Source organism: Pinus tabuliformis, chromosome 1_2, assembly GCF_031772625.1.
Source record: "Pinus tabuliformis cultivar Carrire ecotype Pingquan chromosome 1_2, CPIR1, whole genome shotgun sequence".
Classification (NCBI taxonomy): domain Eukaryota; kingdom Viridiplantae; phylum Streptophyta; class Pinopsida; order Pinales; family Pinaceae; genus Pinus; species Pinus tabuliformis.
The window spans coordinates 243,312,609-243,334,908 of record NC_142298.1 but is presented as its reverse complement, the minus strand read 5'-3'; the positions used below and the strand labels follow the sequence as shown (position 1 = coordinate 243,334,908).

Below are 22,300 nucleotides of genomic sequence, written 5' to 3'. Positions count from 1 at the left end.
GAACCTACATTGTTCTTCCTCTTGGCAGAGTGGAGAATGCGGTAGTATTATTCCTATTCGAAGACATCTCCAATTCCATCTTCCTTGTTTCTTCTTGAGAACATCTAGTCAGCAATTCTTCAAAACCTAGAATTTTGTCGTTATTGAGAATAGTAGTGTTGAACACATGCCATTCAGGAGGAAGACCTTCAAGGGCAATGAGAGTGAGCTTCCTGTCAGCAATAGCTTCACCAATCAAAAGAAGATCATTTTTTATCTCTGTAATCCTCATGAAGTAGGATTGAATATCCTCACCTTTTCCCTCCTTTATATTCTTCAGCTTGTTCTTGAGGAAAAGAATTTGATTTGCATTGCTCGATTTGAACATGCCAACCAACCTAGCATATATCTCCTTTGATGTATTCAAATCGGAGATGTTGGCAATTAAGTGCTTATGAATAGAATCCCTGATGATCTTCTTGGCTTTGACTTCACCCTTCTTGTACTTTGTCTTAGCAGCAGCCGATGCATTTGAAGGAGGTTCCGAAATCTTTCCTTGCACATAATCCATGACATCTTTCTCTTCTAAAGTAAAATCAAGAGACTTCTTCCATGCATGATAATTAGATTTATCATGAATCTTATCATCAGACTAGAAGTAAGATGTGGAGGCCATTGAGACTTGTTCTTGATCAGTTATTGCTCTTCACTCTTGCTTGGGCTTTGTCTTCACCTCAGCTCCGATACCATGTTGATTTTAGGATAACAATGGTATGTTCTATGCTTAGAGCAATTTTACTTCAATTTTCTTTATTAACCCAATATCATATCTAGTATAGCAATCACATCAACATGATAGTAAAATGCAGATAGAACATAAACAATAATAGTAGAAGACAATCCAACACAAGAGGACATAAGATATGACACCAACCAGGGACAAACCCCAATGTGGGGAAACCCTTGATCAATTCTTCTTATAGTTCTTCAAAAGTTCAGTAGAGAGAGAGTACAATTTACAATATACACTTGCCCAATCTGATCAATCAAAACAGTAGAAACAAAAACAGAAATTGACCTCCAAAACAACTCGGTCAATCTTGGTCAACTCGGCCTCCAACAACAAGATAATAAAGCCAAAAAAGTCTGAAATTAACCAATCAAACCTGGTCAACGCATCAACGAGAACTAGGGAAGTCAACGCTGGTCAACACGAGAGTCAAACTATCTCGGTTGTTGTGCCCAAAATTGCGGCCTACCCAAAAAGAAGTCTCCCTCACGAACTTGAAGACAACGTTGGTCAAAGTCAGCGTCTTGAAATTTTGGCCTCGTAAAATTTCAGGAGGCTGAAATTTCAGTCTCTTAAAATTTCGCCCTCCTGAAATTTTGGTCAAATCTGGTCAACGCAGCAGCTAGAAAATCAAACCTTCCTTCGCACGAGTGGAGAGAGAGAGACAAGCCCAAAAATTTGTACCCCATCAAGATGAGAGAGAGAAAGATGAATAGTGATGCCAAAATGAGGAGGAGGCACCTTGTATTTATATGCAACATTGAGGGTTGGAGGAGGCTAATTTGATGGTTGGCCGACCTTGACAATTTGTCCATAATCAAAATAAATTCATAACTTCACTTGTACATGTCAAAATGGGATGATCTTTAGATCAATCCTACACCTCTCGAAAAGAGGAACCCAAGAAAAATATCAGCTGCCTCATAAGAGTTTTCCAAAGTGATGTTTGGCCCTAGTTGCTAAAATTTAACACATATTTATCTTGAATTATGTACAAATATGCATGTTCTCATATATTCTACAACTAATTTGGTATTTTGGATGTTTTTTCTAATATGAATGCAAAAAAATATATATATATATATATATATATATATCATTTTCTACCTTTGGTGTAGCCAAAGAGATATTAGGTTCTCTAGAGAATGCCCCTTCAAACCCTAGGGAGAGACATGTCATCGCATCTCTCCATGACCCTTGACCAAAATCAAACCCTTCCATAGTTCCTCCTCCAACAAGGCTTCTTGTATGTGAAAACCAGATGCCATCAATCACCGCCTAATTTAGGGTTTGTTCGAAGCCCGTAAACCTCCCTAAAAGAGGCGCCCAAAAGTAGGTTGTCTCGTGAAAACCCTAGATTCAGGTCATTATCCAGGATTGGGGTTGATACACAAAATCTCGATGAGAACTTATTCCTTAGCACTGATGGCAAAACCCGACTAACGTTGCACGAAGTTGGGATGAAGCAAGGACTTTTTTTGGAAGCAAAGCATCATTTCCTTAGCACTGATGACGAAACCAATTTCCCAAAAGTGTCTAGACTACAAAGGTATACCTTTTCAGTTTTGTCAATGTCACAAGCACGGCCATGTCCTGAATGATTGCCCTCTCCCTTTCAAGGGCAAAAAAGGTTGAAAGCCTCCTGTGGGGGGCCGAATTTAGGAAGGGGGAAGGGGATGGTGAAGGAGGAAAGTCAACAGAGACCTCTCCACCAAAGCACCACATGAGGACCCTGAGTAAATGTTGACGGACAAGGGAGAAAACCCTGCAGATGATTTGGTGGCAAATCCTAGGCAACTCGAAGCTCCAATGGGCAATCCATCGTCATCCAGAACTTCAGCTCTACGTATTTGCTCTCTTTCCATGCCTAATTCAAATTTTATTAGTTCTTTTTGTTCATTTGCAATGGGGTTGGGTCACATGTCTATGTCTTCTCTCTTAGCCTCTGCGGCCCCTTATCCTAGCAATCTAGTTTATGTATCATGTCTTATACCCCCTGCCCCCTTTGCTTGTCTGTCTACTATTCCATCTATTCTAGGACATGGACTTCCTTTGAGTCATTCTCCCGATATAACCTTAGATCTCACAAGAAGAGTCACTGTGAATCATGTATGGGGAGCCTAGGTTCATCCTCCGCTATCAAGCTTGCGGGAGTCTGAGAGGCAGAAAATCCAATATCTCTATAGAATATCTAAAGGCCAACCTGAATGTCACGAAAAGCAGACAAAAGCCTATTGTTGGGGTACTCAGAGTAGCACGAACCCCTAGCTTTTCTCCCTCATGATTGTTCTATATTTCAACTGCAAGGGTCTGGCTAGCCCCTCCAAAAACTAGCTATGAAAAGGTTGTTTCTCTCTAAACTCATTGATATTATCTTCTTACAAGAAACATTGGGGAATGGGGAAGTGATCGTCAAGGCGTTGGAATCCCTCCTTCTAGGATGGTGTTTTGTGTCATCTAATACCAAAAGGAGGTCCCAAGGGATAGTGGTTGGTTTTAATCAAAATTCTATTAATATTATTGGTACCTAAGGGTTTGATATGGTTCTCAGAGCTGATATTTCTTTTTCTGAACTTGGGAAGCAACTTAAGGTGGCCAATATATATGAACGTTGTTAGGACAGGATCGCTTTCTAGGAATTGTTAATTTCTAGATCTTTTGTGAATGCAGATAATTTAGTGGCTGGGAGGGGGGGTTTATTTCTCCCTTGGCACAGCAGAAATATGGGGTCCCCATGCCGATATAGACTCTCTATCTGACTACTTCAGTCATAACTAAATTTAGGCTTTTGTGAAGCAACAAAACTTATAGTTTGTTGACTTAATGTAAAAATACACAAGAGGTATATTGTAACCCGCATATATACTAGGCAGGTGTCCCTTCACAATAAGGCATGACTTTTAGACGTGCCTTTTCACTTAACTAATGACTTCTTAACATAATCATTACTTGATTACTTAATATTTATATTTATTTATTTTGTTATGAATTATATTCATAACATTGTCCCTTCCATCAGAAGCTTTGTCCTCAAAGTTGTATTGTTAAACAATTTCTTCAACTTGTGTTTGTCATCTCAGCATATGTACCTCGTCTCTTCGCATGTCAACCGCATCTTAATTTCTCAACACTTCTATTGACCCTCGACTGTGTAATTCGTTGGTATCCTTGTTTTGAATCCAATGTTATCGATATTTTTTTCTTTGAAAATAATTTTTTTTATAGCGAGACCTCAAAAGCTTATCAAATTTATATTCCTGCGTAGAGGAAAGTGGTTGTCATGCAAGATGTGAAGTTCGAGGAGGAGAGAGCTTTCAGGAGGTCATGGGAGTTAGAGTATCCAGAGTCACCAAACCCTCAAGTGCAGCAGAGTCAGTCACAGGGATCTAATGGTCAGGGATTAAGAGGTACATTGATTACAGTGTTATGTCCATCAGTGAGCAGTGGCTCTCAGAGTCAGGTGGGTGGTTCTTCAGGTAGCATGCAAAGCAGTCCACAGAGCAATTCACAGGGTAGTCCACTAATGGACAGTTCGCACGGTACTTCAACATCTACAGGCATAGATTAAGGAATGAGGTCAATTGGTAGGCCTTCAGGAGTTCAGGCTTTTGATGATGATGAGGATTCTTTCACTCCGGTGGGGGAAGTACGCTCAGCGAAGAGGAAGCCCAAGTGGCTTCAAGATACCTTGCACGAGGCCACATCAGTTGTCGAGCCAAGGAGACAGGTTAGAGAGAGTAAACCACCTGAGCGGTTTTGTAGTTACATGGCATTGGTAACAAGCATTGTTGACTCTGAGCCTTCTAGTTATGAGGAGGCGGCCAGCCAGCAAGTCTAGAGAGAGGCCATGATGGAGGAGTATTCTTCTATTATGAAGAATGATGTTTGGGAGGTAGTGCTGAGGCCTAAAGGTAAATCAGTTATTACTTCCAGATGGCTCTACAAGATAAAGCATGCTACAGATGGCAGCATTGAGAAGTTCAAGGCTCGATTTGTGGCGAGAGGGTTCCCACAGGTAGAGGGAGTTGACTATGAGGAGACCTTCGCTCCTGTAGCTCGGTATACATCTATTCGCTCCATTATAACTATTGCAGCAAAGATGGGTTGGAAGATCCACCAGATGGATGTGAAGACCGCATTTCTCATTGGCTTCATTCAGGAGGAGGTTTATATTGAGCAGCCGCAGGGCTCTGAGGTGCATGGGAAGGAGTCCCATGTATGCAGATTGAAAAAGACAGTCTATGGCCTAAAGCAAGCTCCTAGAGCTTGGTACTCGAGTTAATACATACTTGCAGCGGTTGGGTGTCACAAAGAGTGAGGTTGATCCGAACCTCTACTTCATTGTGGTGGGTGAGGAGCCTCTCATTCTGGTGTTGGATGTTGGTGACTTGATCATCACTGGTGCAGAGAGACTCATTGAGGGTTGCAAGAGAGATCTTGCTTCAAAGTTTGAGATGAAGGATATCAGCTTGATGCATTATTTTTTGGGATTGGAGGTGTGTCAGGAGGAGCAGCATTTCTTCCTGGGACAAGGGAAGCACATTGTGGATATTCTTAGCAGATTTCACATGTAGGACTGCAAACCTATGTCTACACCTATGATCAATAACTGGAAGAAGCTTCACGCTTCTGATTCCGAGTTGGTGAATCCTACTCTATACGGACAACTGGTTGGTAAATTGATGTATTTGGTCAACACTCGACCAGATATATGTTTTGCAGTTAACACTATGAGTCAGTTCATGTGTGAGCCCAGGGGAGTGCACTGGGTGGCTGCAAAACACATTCTTCGTTACTTGCAGGGGATTGTGGATTTTGATCTGATTATAGACAGGGTGATGGAGTGAGACTGGCAAGGTACACGATTAAGATTGGGCAGGTTGTGCTTCAGATAGGAAGAGTACTTTCGGGTGTTGTTTTCAGTTGGGTTCGGCAGTTCTGTCGTGGATCAGCCAGAAACAACAGTCAGTTGCATTGAGCTCAAAAGAGGCAGAGTATATGGCTGCTAGTTTGGCTAGCTGTGAGGCCATATGGCTTCGCAAGATGTTGTTTGGTCTATTTGGTCAGGCATTGAGACCTTCAGTAATTTACTGTGATAATCAGAGTTGCATAAAACTCACGAAGAATCCACTTTTTCATGACAGGTCAAAGCATATTGAGATCAAATATCACTTCATTAGAGACTATATCCAAAAGGGAGTTGTCAATCTTGAGTACATTTCCACAAATGAGCAAGTAGTGGACAATTTCACTAATGTCTTACCACGGGGCAAGCATGTCTACATCAAAGACAAAATGGGAGTGGTGAGGAACACGTTCCTCGGTATGAGGGAGTGTTAAAATTTGGGTACCAGAGGACAAGTGCTACCCTAAGCCTTTGATCTTTGGCCAAGGGAAATGTGTCCAAATTTATTTGTACTTTTCTCCTAAAGTGACTTTATAAGTGGTAAAGTCAATTTAATTTAAAAGTGACTTTATAACTGGTAAAGTTACATTCTAATTTAAAAGTGACTTTATAAGTAGTAAAATTACATTCTAATTTAAAGGCGACTTTATTAAAGTCAATGAAGAATTAGAAAGTGCAAAAGTGACGATGGAAATAAAAGGCTAAGTGGGTCTTTATTTGTTAAAATTGGCAACTAGGGCCAAACTTCATGTGGGTCACCTTATTCATGGATGATAATATTTTTACTAGATTCCTCTCATCGAGAGGTGTAGGATTGATCTAAAGATCATCCGATTCCGATAAGTATTTATGGAGATATGAATTTATTTTGATTATGGACTAATTGTCAAAGTTGGCCAGCAACTTATGTAGGCTCAGAAGCCCAATAGTCGCATCTATTCAACCCCAACGTTTTGCATATAAATACAAGGAGTATTCTCCTCATTTGCACACTTCACTCTCATCACATCTCTCTCTCTCCTACACAGAAAAGAGTCTCTTCTCTCTCGTGCACAAAAAAGGCTCTTCTCTCACACGTGTGGAAGGAAGAACGCAAATTTTAGGGCTGCCACTGCAGATCGAAAGTTTGACCAGCATTGACCATCATTCTCTCTCTGGACTGCGCAGTAGGTGAACCTGACTCTCTTTGGAAGGCCGCATTTTTTGGTCAAGGAATCAAGGCGATCCGACAGTCGGTTTGCAAGGTATTGACTGCCCTAGTTTAGCGTTGATCTAGGGTTTGTTGCTGCTGATGTAAATCAGATTTTTGTACTATTTCTCTCTACTGAATTATTGAAGATAACAGAAGATTTGATCAAAGGGTTTCCCCATATTGGGGTTTGTCCCTGGCTAGCCGCCACATCTTGTGTCTTTTGTCTTGGCTTGTTTTCTGTCGATCGTTTAATGTTCTATCTGCACTTTACTTAATGTACATGTGATTGCTAATCTGTGGATAATAATAAGAAAGATAAGTAAACTGCTCTAAGCATAGAACATACCATAAATTAACATGGTATCAGAGCTGAGGTGAAGACAAAGCCCGAGCAAGAGCAAGAGAAATCACCAGTTAGAAGATTGGCAAGGCTATCCTAAAAGAACTATGGGATCCTCAACACTCTTCCCCGCTGAAGACAAGCTCTGTGAGAAGTCTGACTATCACGAATGGAAGATGTCTCTCGATCTGACTTTAGAAGATCAGGGAGTGTTGGACCATGTGAGAGACAATATTATTGAGCCTCCATCAAATGCACCCACTGCTGCTAAGAAGAAATGGAAATCCGGAGAAGTCAAAGCAAAGAATATCATCCGGGACTCTATCAACAAGCGCTTGGTGGCCTATGTTTCTGAGCTGAACACCCCGAACGAAATCTACGATAGACTGGTGAGTTTATTTAAAGTTAATGATGCAAATCAAGTTCTGTTTCTTAGAAATAAGCTTAAGGAAATTAAGAAGGGCAAAGATGAAAATATGCAAGCATATTTCTTAAGGATCACCGAGATCAAAAACGATCTCCTATCTATTGAGGAAGTAATTCCTGACAGGGAAATGGCACTCACAACTCTTGGAGGACTACCATCTGAATGGTATATATTCAGGACTACTCTCCTCAACAATAATGTAATTCTTGGATTTGAGGAATTAATCGCTAGATGCATTCAAGAAGAAGCAAGAATGGAAGAACAGGAAATGCCCACACTTAAAGGTCATCCCGCTACCTTTTCTTCTCATGCTAAAAGAAGAAACAATTCTGAGGCTAAATCCAAAAGGAAAATTGGACCAAAGGGTGGAAAAAGACGATGTTACCATTGTAATAAACTAGGTCATTATGCAAGGGAGTGTCCTGATAAAAGGAACTCACACCGGGATGATGATCAAAATCCCTCTCAAAGAAATCAAAGAAATGGCAGGTCAGATGGCCGAGGTAAAAGGAGTGATGGGAATCAAGGAAGAGGACAACCATTCAAGAAGGCAAGAAATTCCAGGTATGAATCTAACACTGTTGACAATAAGCAGGATGAATATTATCTACAAGCTTCTCTATCTACCTCTGCTCCTCTGGACTAGTTGGAAAATTGGTTTATTGATAGTGGTGCCTCAAGGCACTTCACTAGTTACAAAGAAGTTCTCCATAATCTGATAGAGAAAGAAACCAACTTGGAAATTGTCCTTGGAGATAATATGAAATATCCCATGAAAAGTGTAGGCATTGTCTCTCTTAAATTGAATCAAGGTAATACAATCCACCTACAGGATGTATTATATGTACCTGATCTCAAAAAGAACCTGGTGTCCATTTTAGCAATGGAAGACAAAGGCTACAAGGTGGCTTTCAGCGATGGCAAGGTACATGCATGGAAAAACAATATGAAAGATGCTTTCACTCTTGGGTTTCGAGTTGATTCATTATATCAGGTCGGAGGAAGTCCGCTAGGTGTCATGTCTTGTGACACATCTCTTCAGTCCGAACTATGGCATCGGAGGTTTGCTCACCTTCATTATAAAGCTCTACCTGATGTAAGAAAAATGGTGATCGGGATGCCCGAGTTCAGATTAGAGCAAGAAGGTATATGTCCCGGATGTGTTGAAGGAAAGTTAAAAAGGGGACCATTTCCCCCTAAGCCAAAGCAAGACCTCCGATATATTGCAGTTAGTTCACTCAAACATATCTGGTATGATGCCTGTGAACTCCTTGGGAGGATATTCATATTACCTCACTTTTACAGATGACTATTCTCGCAAGACTTGGATATACTTCTTGAAAAACAAGGACAAAGTGTTCTCCTGGTTCCGACACTTCAAAGCCTTGATCGAGAATCAAACCGAAAAGAAGATCAAGATCTTAAGGATTGATAATGGGACTGAATATGAATCTAATGAGTTTCATGACTTTTGTAAAGAGGTTGGCATTAAGAGGAAGACTACTACACCGTACACTCCTGAATAGAATGGTGTGGCGGAAAGGAAGAACCATACGATTGTGGAAGTTGTCCGTGCTATGCTCCATGATCAAAGACTTCCGAAGTTTCTGTGGGCCGAAGCTGCAAACACCGCCGTATATGTGCAACACTGATGCCCCCATCAAGCATTGGGTTCCAAGACTCCCAAAGAAATGTTCACCAGTAAGAACCCTGACGTATCTCATTTTAGAATTTTTGGTAGCCCTGTATATTTTCATGTGCCGAAAGAGAAAAGGAACAAATTGGGTGCATCTGGAAAGAAAGGAATCTTTGTGGGTTATAGTGAAAATACTAAGGGCTATAGAATCTATGTAGCCGGTCAAAGGGAAGTCATGATTAGTCATGATGTCACCTTTAACGAAGATATGGCTCTCAACAAAGTGAACAATCTTCCTACTGTGAGGAGCTCTCAAGAAGCTAACACCAAGGAACCGAGAGAAAAAGATGATGAAACAATGCCCGATGTGGAAGAACCCATGGATCCTATTGATCCTACTCCACCTAAGCCTTCCTCTTCTAGGAAGAGGCCTTCATGGCTAAGGGGGACACTTGATGATGCTGAAGGACACGCTGCACCCTGAGGAACCTTCCGTGAAAGTAAGAAACCAAACAGGTATCAGGGATACTTGACCATCATGAGCAGGATCATTCAAAATGAGCCTTCATCATTCTCAGATGTTGTCAAGCATCAAGTATGGGAGGATGCTATGACCGAAGAATATGAGTCTATTATGAAGAATGATGTCTAGGAACCCCATCAAGTATGGAAGGATGCTATGACCAAAGAATATGAGTCTATTATGAAGAATGATGTTTGGGAAGTGGTTCCCAGACCCCTGGATAAGACAATTGTCACTTCTAAAAGGCTTTACAAGATAAAGCATGCAGCTAATGGAAGTACGGAAAAGTATAAGGCTCGTTTTGTCGCTCGTGGCTTCTCCCAGAAGGAAGGTATAGACTATGACGAGATATTTGCACCTGTTGCCAGATATACCACCATCCGCTCGATCATAGCCCTTGCGGCTTCACAAGTATGGAAACTACATCAGACGGATGTTAAGACCGCATTCTTGCATGGTTCAATCAAAGAAGAGGTCTATGTGGAAAAACCCGAAGGATTTGAGATTTATGATCAAGAATCTCATGTGTGCAGGTTGAAGAAGACCCTCTATGGGCTGAAGTAAGCACACCGAGCATGGTATGAGAGGATCGATAGCTACTTGATGAAGCTGGGATTCACTAGGAGTGAAGCCGATCCCAACCTTTACTTCAAAGTTGAAGATGACAAACCTCTCATACTGGTGTTGTATGTTGACAACCTCTTTATAACAGGTGCAGACCCTTTCATTCATAAATGTAAGAGGGAGTTGGCTTCTGAATTTAAAATGACGGACCTAGGACTGATGCACTAATTCCTAGGACTCAAAGTTTGGCAGAAGCTAGGGGAAATTTTCCTATCTCAGGGAAAATATGTGGTGAAGATATTGGAAAGATTCGGTAATGAGGACTGCAAGCCCGTAACTACCCTGATGGAGCTTGACTTCAAAAAGTTAAGCAGTAGTGCTGTTGGACCTGGTGCTGCTGGACCTGTTTTATGAAATGCCACCAAGCATCGTCAACTCGTCGACGCATTAATGTTCTTAGTGAACTCCCGTCCAGACATATGCTTTGCAGTCAACACATTGAGTAAACATATGGTTGAACCTCACCACATACATTGGATTGGTGCCAAGAATCTGTTGAGATATCTTTGTGGCACAATTACTTATGGGTTAAGATACACTGTCGAAGACGTGAGACTACTTGGATATACTGATGCTGATTGGGCAGGCAATGTGGTGGACCGTAAGAGCACTTCCAGGTGTTGTTTCTCCTTGGGATCTGCTTCAATATCCTGGATGAGCAGGAAGCAAAAGTCGGTGACTTTAAGCACCGCCTAGGCAGAGTACATTGCCGCTAGCATGGCCTCCTATGAAGCAATCTAGTTGCGAAAGCTCTTCAGTGAGCTATTTGGATTTACATTGGATACCACTGTGACTCTATGTGACAACCAGAGCGGGATTCGTTTATCAAAAAATCTCGTATTTCATGATTGCTCCAAGCACATCGATATCAGGTACCACTATATTCGAGATATGGTGCAGCGAGGAGCAATAAGGCTCCAGCATATCAGTACAGATGAACAAGTCGCCAACATTCTGACAAAGCCCCTAGGAAAGGTCAAATTCCTGACTTTCCAAGAACGACTTGGTGTCATTCAGAGACCCTCCAATGAGGGTCAAGTATGATGTACTGAGCTCTGAGAGCTCCAGGGGGCACCAGGGTGACTCACCATTCCCTGTTGGTGCACTTGGTACAGGGAAAAAGGTTCAACCTTCCCCTGTGACACCCCATGGCAACTATGGAACAGGATGATTAGTTCTCTTGTGGGCCTGGATGATGTGTTCCCCATGGCCTTGTGGGCCTGGATGATGTGTTCCCCATGGCGACTCTCCTGTGGGCAGGATGATTCACTCTCCTGTGGACAGGATGATTCGCTCTCTTGTGGACAGGATGATTCGCTCTCCTGTGGACAAGATGATTCGCCCTCTTGTGGGACAGGATGATTCGCTCTCCTGGGGATAAGATGATTCGCTCTCTTGTGGGATAGGATGATTCGCTCTCCTGGGGATAAGATGATTCGCTCTCTTGTGGGACAGGATGATTCGCTCTCCAGTGGACAAGATGATTCGCTCTCTTGTGGCACAGGATGATTCGCTCTCCTGTGGACAGGATGATTAGTTCTCCTTTCGAGGCATCCTACCCATGCAGTCTGGGACTCATGGGAAGTACCTCTCATCTGATCAATGAGCAAAGAAATGAGGATAGGGACCATAGTAGTACCGATGGACGAACGTTGTATCTACCGTACTCCCTATGCTAGGATGAGCTTCATTGATCTGGGATCAATGATACTGATCTTAGACCAGGGAGAGTGGTACAGACTCTGAGACTATCTTCGGGTTAGTGGAGGATGGTATGATACATCCTCGATCATTTCTTCTTCTTCATAATTCAAGCAAAGCAGAGCAGAGCAAAGCAGAGCAGAACCAAGCAGAGCAGAGCAAGAAGGGTCAAGCCATACAGGACAGTGCATTTGATGGATGGACAGCAGTGACGGCCCGACAGATGGCAGATGAAGTTCTCCCTAGTTGAGAGGGAGTGTTAAATTTGGCAACTAGGGCCAAACTTCATGTGGGTCACCTTATTCATGGATGATAATATTTTTACTAGATTCTCTCGTCGAGAGGTGTAGGATTGATCTAAAGATCATCCGATTCTGATAAGTATTTATGGAGATATGAATTTATGTGATTATGGACTAATTGTCAAAAGTCAGCTAGCAACTTATGTAGGCTCAGAAGCCCAACAGTCGCATCTATTCAACCCCAACGTTTTGCATATAAATACAAGGAGTATTCTCCTCATTTGCACACTTCACTCTCATCACATCTCTCTCTCTCCTACACAGAAAAGAGTCTCTTCTCTCTCCTGCACAAAAAAGACTCTTCTCTCACACGTGTGGAAGGAATGACGCAGATTTTAGGGTTGCAACTGCAGATTGGAAGTTTGGCTAGCGTTGACCATCATTCTCTCTCTCTGGACTGCGCAATAGGTGAATCTGACTCTCTTTGGAAGGCCGCATTTTTTGGTCAAGGAATCAAGGCGATCCGACGGTCGGTTTGCAAGATATTGACTGCCCTAGTTTAGGGCTGATCTAGGGTTCGCTGCTACTGATGTAAATTAGATTTTTGTACTATTTCTCTCTATTAAATTATTGAATATAAAAGAAGATTTGATGAGAGGGTTTCCCCATATTAGGGTTTGTCCCTGGCTAGCCACCACATCTTGTGTCTCTTGTCTTGGCTTGTTTTCTGTCGATTGTTTAATGTTCTATCTGCACTTTACTTAATGTACATGTGATTGCTAATCTGTGGATAATAATAAGAAAGATAAGTAAACTGCTCTAAGCATATAGAACATACCATAAATTAACATTATTTAAGTGGGTGAGTTAAAAAATAGAAAGTGAGAATTAAATGCACATTTACTCTCATCCCTAGATCTAAATGAATCTCAGCCATAAGATCTTAGGGTAACCCAAAAGGTCATTTAGAGAGTAAAAGGAGAAGAGAAGAGAAAAAGGTCAATTCATTCTTTCATGAGCATTTGAGAGAGAGAAGAGAGAGCAAGGAGGAAATTTCTGAGCAGTGAGGAAGTGAAGGAGAGCAGCAAGAAGATATTTCAGCAAATCTGGTCAGCCGCATTTATTGGCACGCATCCCAAGGCAGAACAGTATAGCAAGATAAAGGTACAAAAATCGAGAAAGAGAGACAGCAGCAAGGGCATACATTTTGAGGCAGTTTTTGGGCACGATTTTCATAATTTTGTTGTGTTTTATTTCTGCAATTTCAGCAGTTGTGAAATCTCTAAATTTGTGTTTTCAAAAATATTGTCATTTCCAGATTTTAGAATTTTTATCATTCTTGGATTTAAAACTAAATGCATGGAGTGATAAGAAAAACTGATAACCGGAGTGGGGGTTCAGTTTTCTTCAGCAAGGACTTCGTGAGAACATCGACACCTGCTCATCTGTGATATATACTCCAGCTTCATTGTCCCCTTCTGAGCGTAGTCCCTGATGAAATGATATCGGATGTCAATGTGTTTTGACCTGTCATGAAACACTGGATTCTCCATGAGTTTAATGCAACTCTGATTATCACAATGAATAACCGTCAGTCTCAACTCTTGATCAAATAGGCCATACAACAACTTGCGAGGCCAAATGGCCTTGCAACTAGCCTGACTAGCAGCCATATACTCGGCCTCAGAAGAGCTCAAAGCAACTGACTTTTGCTTTCGACTGAACCACCACACAATTGTCGAACCCAATCCGAAACAAGACCCTAAAGAGATTTTCCTGTCAGAAGCACAACCAGACGAACCTGAATCTGTGTAACCTGCCAACCTCACTCCATCTCCCCGCCTATAGTCCAAACCATAATCAACAGTCCCCTACACGTAGCGAAGAATGTGCTTTGCAGTTACCTAGTGCACCTTCTTGGGCTCAACCATGAACTGGCTAAGTGTGTTCACTGTAATGCATATATCTGGCCTATTGTTGACCAGATACATCAAAGACCCAATAAGTTGCCTATACAATGTGGGATCCACCAAACTACAATCAGAAGCATGAAGCTTCTTCCAGTTGGTGAGCATAGGTGTAGACATGGGTTTATAGTCAACCATGTGAAATATGCTCAACACATCCACAGCATACTGTCCCTGCCCCAAAAAGATATGCCCCTCCTCCTACCACACCTCAAGCCCCAAAAAGTTATGCATCAGCCCAGTGTCCTTCATCTCGAACTCCACATCAAGATCGTCCTTGCAACCATTAATCAATCTCTCTGCCTCAGTAATGAACAAGTCACCAACATACAACACAAAAATGAGCGGATCATCCCCTACAACAATGTAGTATAAGTTCGGATCTTTGTGAAAATCGTCTATTGCAAGTAAGTATCAATCCTCGAATACCAAGCTCTCGGAGCTCGCTTAAGTTCGTAGAGTGCTCGCCTCATCCAGCATACATGGGTCTCCCAACCAAGTACCTCAAAGCCCTGTGGCTACTAAACATACACCTCCTCCTCTATAACTCCGTTCAGACATGCAATCTTCACATCCATTTGATGGATCTGCCAACCCATTTCTGTAGCAATAGAAATAAGGGACTGGATAGAAGTGTACCGAACTACGAGAGCAAAGTTCTCATCATATAGAACTCCCTGTATCTGTGAGAACCCTCTAGCCATAAACCTCGCCTGGAACTTTTTAATGTTGCCATTTGCAGCATGCTTGATCTTGTAGAGCCACCAGGAAGTCACAACTGACTTTCCCTCAGGCCTAGGCACCACTTCCCAGACATTGTTCTTAATGATAGAGGCATACTCCTCCACCATAGCCTCTCTCCATACCTCCTGGCTGGCAGCCTCCTCATAGCTAGTAGGCTCACAGTCAACAATGTTGGTCGCCTTGGCTACATAACTACAAAACCGCTTAGGTGGCACACTCTCCCTGTTCACCCTCTTCGAAGGACCAACGAACTCTGCTTCCTTCAAGGTGTCTTGAAGCCACTTGGGCCTCCTCTTCCCTGAAGAAGCTTCCCCATAAGGAACCTCATCCTCTGCCCCCTAGTCTGGTGAACCTGAAGGTCTTCCAACTGACCCTCGTGTGCCTGTACCAACACTTGTCCTCGAAGAAACTATACTGGCACCCATGCCTATGTCAGTTGAAGTACCATGTGAACTTTGTACCAGTGGACTCCATAAAGAAGTGCTCGGTGAACTCGCCACTAGTGCCCCAGATGTCACTAACACTGAAGTACCTCCTGTACCAGTCAATCTAGAACCCTGAGGTCCTGCTCCCTGTACCTGACCTCCCTGCTGGGGAAAAGTTTGTGACTCTCTCTCATCATACTCGCGTGATCTCCGATAGGCCCTCTCCTCCTAAAATTTCACATCCCTCCTAATCACCACTCTCCATTTAGAAGGAATGAAGATCCGATAGGCCTTCAAAGTCTTGTTGTAACCCATAAAGATACCCTTCTCTACCATGGGTTCCAGCTTCGTCCTCTACTCCTTGGGGATATAAGAATATGTGAGATATCCAAAGATACGACGATGTGCCACACGAGGCTTCTCTCCAGTGAAAGCCTCCTTTGGAGTCATATTCCCCAATACTCTGTGAGGACTCTTGTTCTAAAGATAAACAGCAATATTTCAGGCCTCAACCCACAAAAACAAAGGCAACCCCTGATCATGAATCATCGCTCTACCATCCCCAACAATAGCTTTGTTCTTCCTTTCACGCACCCCATTCTGTTAGGGGTTGTAAGGAACCGTGAACTCTCTCCTAATTCCCTCCTATGCACAGAAGTCAGAAAACCCACCATCGGTGTACTCACGACTATTGTCTCACCTCAAGACCCGAATCTTCCTACCTGTCTGCTTTTCCACAAGAGCTTTGAAATCTTTAAGCTTTAAAGCGATTAAAGACCTCACCCTTGGTCTTCAGGAAATATATCCAAGTCCTCCTAGAGTAGTCATCAATGAATATAACATAATACTCATAACCACCCAAAGACACATGAGACATACGGCCACTAACATCAATATGAATCAAGTCTGGTATACCTGTAGATCTGTTGTCGCTTGCTGAGAATGGGAACTTGGTGTACTTGCCGAAAGCACACCCTTTGCAGACCTCATAATGCTCGACACTAAAATCAGGAACTCCAGCAGTGATCTCTCTCAGTACTCTCAAAGCTCCATGATGCATATGCACCATCCTCCAGTGCCATAACTCGCACAAGTCACTATTGTTGGTGGTACTAGTGTTAGTGCTACCAGATGTGCTACCCACTAATGTTCCTGCTGACTGAAAACTGAATCTGTATAGTTTCCCACAGTGGACTCGAATCACTTTGGCTGAAGTAATGGAAGCTCCCCTGGGTTGCATCTATACCTTCCCTCTTGAGAAAGTGGCGTCAAACCCCTTCTCCTCCATAGCAGACACTGAAATCAAGTTCTTCTTCATCCCCGGAGCATACAAAACATGCATGACCTTCAAAGGATGCAAAGACTCCCACTCAAAGGTCACAGTCCCCACACCAACAACTCTCACAGTGTGATCATCTCCTAGTACAATCTCAATATCAAGTGCCCTCTCTACAAGCTCTGAAAAGAACTCTCGTGCACTTGTCATATGGTGGGAAGCCCCTCTGTCTATGTACCACACGTCAGATGATGTACTCCTACTAAATGTGGAAGTAATAAATGCAAAGTCCTAATCAAACTGTGAAGCAAACTGCTCCACCTCTGTTGAAGCTACAGTACCCTTCTTCCCCTTGTTCTTCCTCTCAAGACACGTAGCAGCATAGTCTCCCATCTTCTGACATGCCCAGCATTTGACTTTGGATATATCTGTATCTTTCTCCTCCTCCTTCTCCTTTCCCTTAACCCCATCTGATGAAGCCCCTTTCTTGGCCTTCCCTTTGTTCCTCCCCCTGGCTGTCAAGGCTACATCCTCCTCATCTGTTATCTTCACCCCACCACTGCCAATCTTTCGTATCTCATGCTGCATACAATCATCCTAGAATTTGTCCCAATTGGGAAGTTTCTCCCTAGAGGTGACAGCATCTCCAAAGACCTCCCAAGACTTAGAAAGTCCCACTACAACTATCCTAATGTTCTTCAATTATTCTTTGAGTACCATCTTCCTGCTCACGTTGGTACTCTGATAGAGAGTGGTTAGAGTTTTCCACATCTTATACGCATATGTGTTTCCTCTCACCTGAGGAACCACATGATCCTTCAGACTGTCCATCAAAATCCTTTTTGCCTTTGCATTATTTTTTGAGAATTCAGCAAGTTCATCTGCAGCAGTAGGAGGTACAACCACTTGTCGCACTTGTCCTAAATTGTTGCCTCCTCAAAGATTGTCTAAATTTTGTCCTTCCAAACGGCATAGTTGGATATCCTATCCAGTGTGTCCTCTATCCTTAAGAACATGGTCATCACTGCTATCCAAAATTTACAAAACCAAGAAAATGGAGAAATGAACTTTCCAACACACCTTGTAGTCCCAAAAGTTCAGTTTGTGTGAAATTTCACCTTGCTATCCCAAACTATTAGTTTGATGTCCAAACTGAGTTTGTTGTCCAATAATTCAGTTTGTTGTCCAAACCATTGTTTGTTGTCCCAAACTACTGTCTGTTGTTCAAATTGCAATTTTCAGCCTATAACTTTGATACCATGTTGAAATTTGATAACCAAAAAATAGTTTTCTGCAATCCCAACCCTATTTTAATTTCACCTTATCACTCCCATTTAGTTAAATGCCCTTTCCCATAAACATACATTCAACATATAGAATTCTGGGAATGAAATTTTCAGATTAAAACACATGGGACTGTTAACACATGCTAAAAATAAATATGCACATAACCAAACCAACAACACACAGATTTTTGGTCAACTTAGACCCAAGCAAAACCCTTCAATCTTCTCCAAGGAAAACCCATTAGAGAGCTCTTCAAATTTATTTATCTTTCAGGTTCAAGAAAAATATAGTTGCAAACAAAACAAAACAGCAAAATACAACTTAGCGCTTCAACCCAAAACTCCTTGAAATCGTGTCCATTTTGCCTCGATTTTCATGCCCACTTGAAACTGAAAATATGGACTATATTGTACGGACTCCATACACACAATACAGATTTCCGTACCATTGTACGAACTGTACGGTTGTTTTCAAAAAAAATCAAAAACTTCTCTCGAACGATGTGCAACTCGCAGCATTCAATATTTTTCGTAGTGTACCTTCTGTTGCCTTTTATGCCTTGATTTTCATGCCCAGCTTTGCCCAAAAATCACTCCTTCAGCGTGCTGCAACAAACTTCTCCTTCAAAACTTTTCTCCAAATTTCAACCTCCTTTCTCCAATCTGATCATGAAGAATGAATGCGGTGTCTCTTTTCTTTTCCCCCTTTTGTTTCCCTAAATGACTTTTGGGCAACCCTAAGATCTAATGGCTCAGCTTCATTTAGATCAAGGGATGATAATAAATGTGCATTTAATTCTCACTTTCTATTTTTTAACTCACCCATTAAATAAAGTACCCACCTTGTACTTTATGTCTAAAGTCACTTTTCACTTTATAATTTAACATTGACTTACCACTTATAAAGTCACTTTCACTTTATAAAGTCACACTTAGGAAAAGAATTATTTTGGACACTTTTCCCTAGGTCGAAACTAACCCATGGGAAACCACTTGTCCAAGGTACATAAAAATCAACAGCTTATGCAAAGGCTATAATAATTATACAGAACTAATGGCTCTCAAGATCCTTCTATGTGCTTCTGATAGAAAGTAAATCGATTCATGTATATGGGGTTTCTAGTTTGGCAAGTGATTGGATGAGGGGTACAAGCCAGCTTCAGAATACTTTTCCTCAGCGTGTTGGTGATCAATTAAAAGAGGTGGCCAGAACTTTTGTCTCTATTTATAAAGAACAGAATAAAGGCAGTTGCATTGTCAAAGGAGGGGAAACAAGTTGCAGAGGAAAAAAAAGGTCCAGAAGGAAATCAGAGATGAAATTATTTCCATCTCTGAATCTAGAGTCTGATTTGTGCATCCTGGGAGTATTCCCTCTCAATCAGTGCATTAAAAGTTATCATTTCAGTTAGAAAGTCTCGTTATGGAACAGTTTGATGTATATAGTTTCAGCTTTTGTTATGACACAGTCCAGACAATCTCTTGTAGACCTAATTAGTAAGGACAGTAAAAGTAGAGCTTAAAGTGAATCTTGGGAGTTTCTTTGAAGTAAAATTTTGTTTTTGGGGAAGTCTAGAGTCTAGACTCTAAATAATTCTTCGTTCTTTTTACATGCAACAGCACATAAAGAATGTAATTTCCATTCAACTCTAAATAGAAATGACATTTTTTTCTTGGCAAGAAAAGCTGAAATTCGTTTGCATGTCGATCATATTCAAAAAATAGATTTGCAGACTAATCATGATGATTCCCTAGGGGACAAGGGAAACAAACTGAGGTACTCACCATGACAAAAAACTAGTGGCTCCAACACTAATTCATATGTGCAAACACAGAAAAAGATGGTAAAAGACTTGATAAGACTATTAAGAAAGGATGAAAGAAAAACCAGTGTTGCTAAATTGGCATCAGACCAAAATCAGTAAGGATCCGGAAAATGAAAAAATTGGGAAAATCTCAGTAAATACTGGCAAACATGGACAAAATTTTAAAAAGAAAATATAAAAAATCAAAAAAAGTAACACAAGTCAATCTTTTGGATTGACTAGCAATTTTCACGATTTTTCCAGGCTTAGAAACCAGTGATTTTTTCAGCCAAGAAAATCAGCGCCTGGAAAAAATCATGATGTGTTGATGTTATTGCAATGTTTGCAAACTTGCCCATGAATTCATAGGTTTGTAATCTTAACACTATAAAAAAAATATGAATGGAAGTTGAGAATTCCAATAGAGAGAACCTCTCCTAATGATTGCTATGTGTTATAGTCAGAAAGTTACAATCAAAAAGTTACTCATAGGAGATATCATCTGATTCCATCCAATCTATCTAATCTCCTGGCTGAAGGGAGAAGCTAGACATATTTCACCTGTCTTATAATATAATAAAAAGTACATACAGTAATTTACACAAACGATGAGAACTTAAGATACAACTTACAAGGCAAATAAAATAAAGTACTCACCACAATGAAATAATTTTTGGCTCCTATGTACAATTTCACATCACCAAAATAAAGTGAAATTCTATCACTTATGTGAAACAGGGTTAAATGCTATACTGTTGAATCTATAAATAAAGCACATACAAAAGAGAAAATGCATTCTAACTCTGTAATAAATACTATCTTCAAGGAATTGGGTATACAGTAGGAGCATACACCAATTAAAAATTGTACTGCCATCCTCATCCCATAATTCTCTTCAATGTAAAGGAACAATGAAATAATCTGCAAGGTCAACAAAAGCCATACAGTAAAATGTCAATCGATGATACCCTTGTATAATGAAGAAATTGTATCTGGATAAATATTGCTAAATGTGATTTGCAATAGATACACTAGGTGCTTAACATACTTTTTCCGGAGAAAAGTGCTTAACATACTTAATCTATAATTCATAATTGTTGCCATCTTCATACAAACATAAATAAGCAAACGTGACAACAAAATATATTATTTTAATCAATCACATACACAAGGGAAATAAATTAAAATCCTCCAAAGTTACGGCAAATTTCTCAATAATTAAATACACACTATACCATTAATAACACCCTTTTCTTCTGTGCAAGGGAATGTTACAATGAAGATGAAAGTTAAACATTCGTAAAGCCTCTAACGCCTTTTTTTGGCTTGATGGTATTCCAAAAATCATTCTAAAAGAAACCCTTTTTGTGTAATTGGAACTTTCATTTAAAGAGGAAGAGGCAGGAGGGTGTGCAGGTTCGACTACAAAAGAAAAGAGGACATTTCATACATTGGTGACCTCACGTAAATACCCAGTTTTTAAAAAGATAGTAGTCTAGGCATTAAATGAAAGCTACAAATCTAGTTGGAAACCAAACTGACAATTGTTTAACAATAAAAGAGCAAACATGGCACTAAAGTATGAAACTAAAATATCAAAATACAAAGACTTGTCTATGGCATCACATGGCCACACAAATAATTCTCAAGTCGTGTAGTAAAACTGTTCATGGTTTCCTAGCATTTGGATGAACACTTTGGCTATTTCTTTCAATGGTAATGGGCCATACAGCAGCATAAGTGTCAGATTTTGGGGATATTCTAAAAGTGTTTACACCACGTTTGGGGTAGCTTAATGTGATGTGGGATACATGGTGTATGGAAGACCCTTGGTTGTATCTCGAGGCATTTACAAAATGAAGTTGGCATTTTCATTGATTGTTACACCCTGTCTTGATGTTTGTGTGGCAATCTACCTACGGACTTGAGGACGCTTGGGTCAAAGAGTGATCATGTAGGTGGGGTCAGCCCAAATATAGACATGGTTTATGATGGAGAATTGGAGAATTGGAGACCTTTCGAAGAGAAGAATTGGAGACCTTTCAAAGAGGAGCATTAGACCTTGCTCAAGGAGCATTCAGTCTTGGGACCTTGCTCATTGCATGTGTATACCTTTGAGATTGACATGTGTCACCTAGAGTTAGAGAACTCCACACGAGGGCCTATCTTGTGTATAGCTACGTTGCTTGTAGTGGACTAAGTCTACTTTGTATTATAGGCCTCCCTCACCTAAAATTCAAATAGAGGGAGGACAGAACCATACTTGTAAGTGTTCACTCGTACTCACACACTTGAGTTAAAGATATGATAGTAGGGTGAACTTGTCTTCTTGCAATCTTCTTCATGCATATTTGCTCTCGTCGTCTTAGATGCTAGGTTCTTGGAGATTTTTCAAGGAAAATTCTAGGGTTAAGATTTCATCCTAAGGAGACAAAGAAGG

General features: G+C 41.0%; 1 protein-coding gene across 1 annotated transcript in view; it reads right to left on the bottom strand.

The window, feature by feature from the left end:
* Positions 1–22,300, bottom strand: part of EBS1 (EMS-MUTAGENIZED BRI1 SUPPRESSOR 1) — a 446,396-nt gene that overhangs the window by 330,144 nt on the left and 93,952 nt on the right. The window contains exon 13 of the mRNA XM_089394973.1: positions 20,713–20,781. Within this exon, the coding sequence (XP_089251099.1) occupies positions 20,713–20,781 (69 nt within the window). The remainder of the gene's footprint in view (positions 1–20,712; positions 20,782–22,300) is intronic.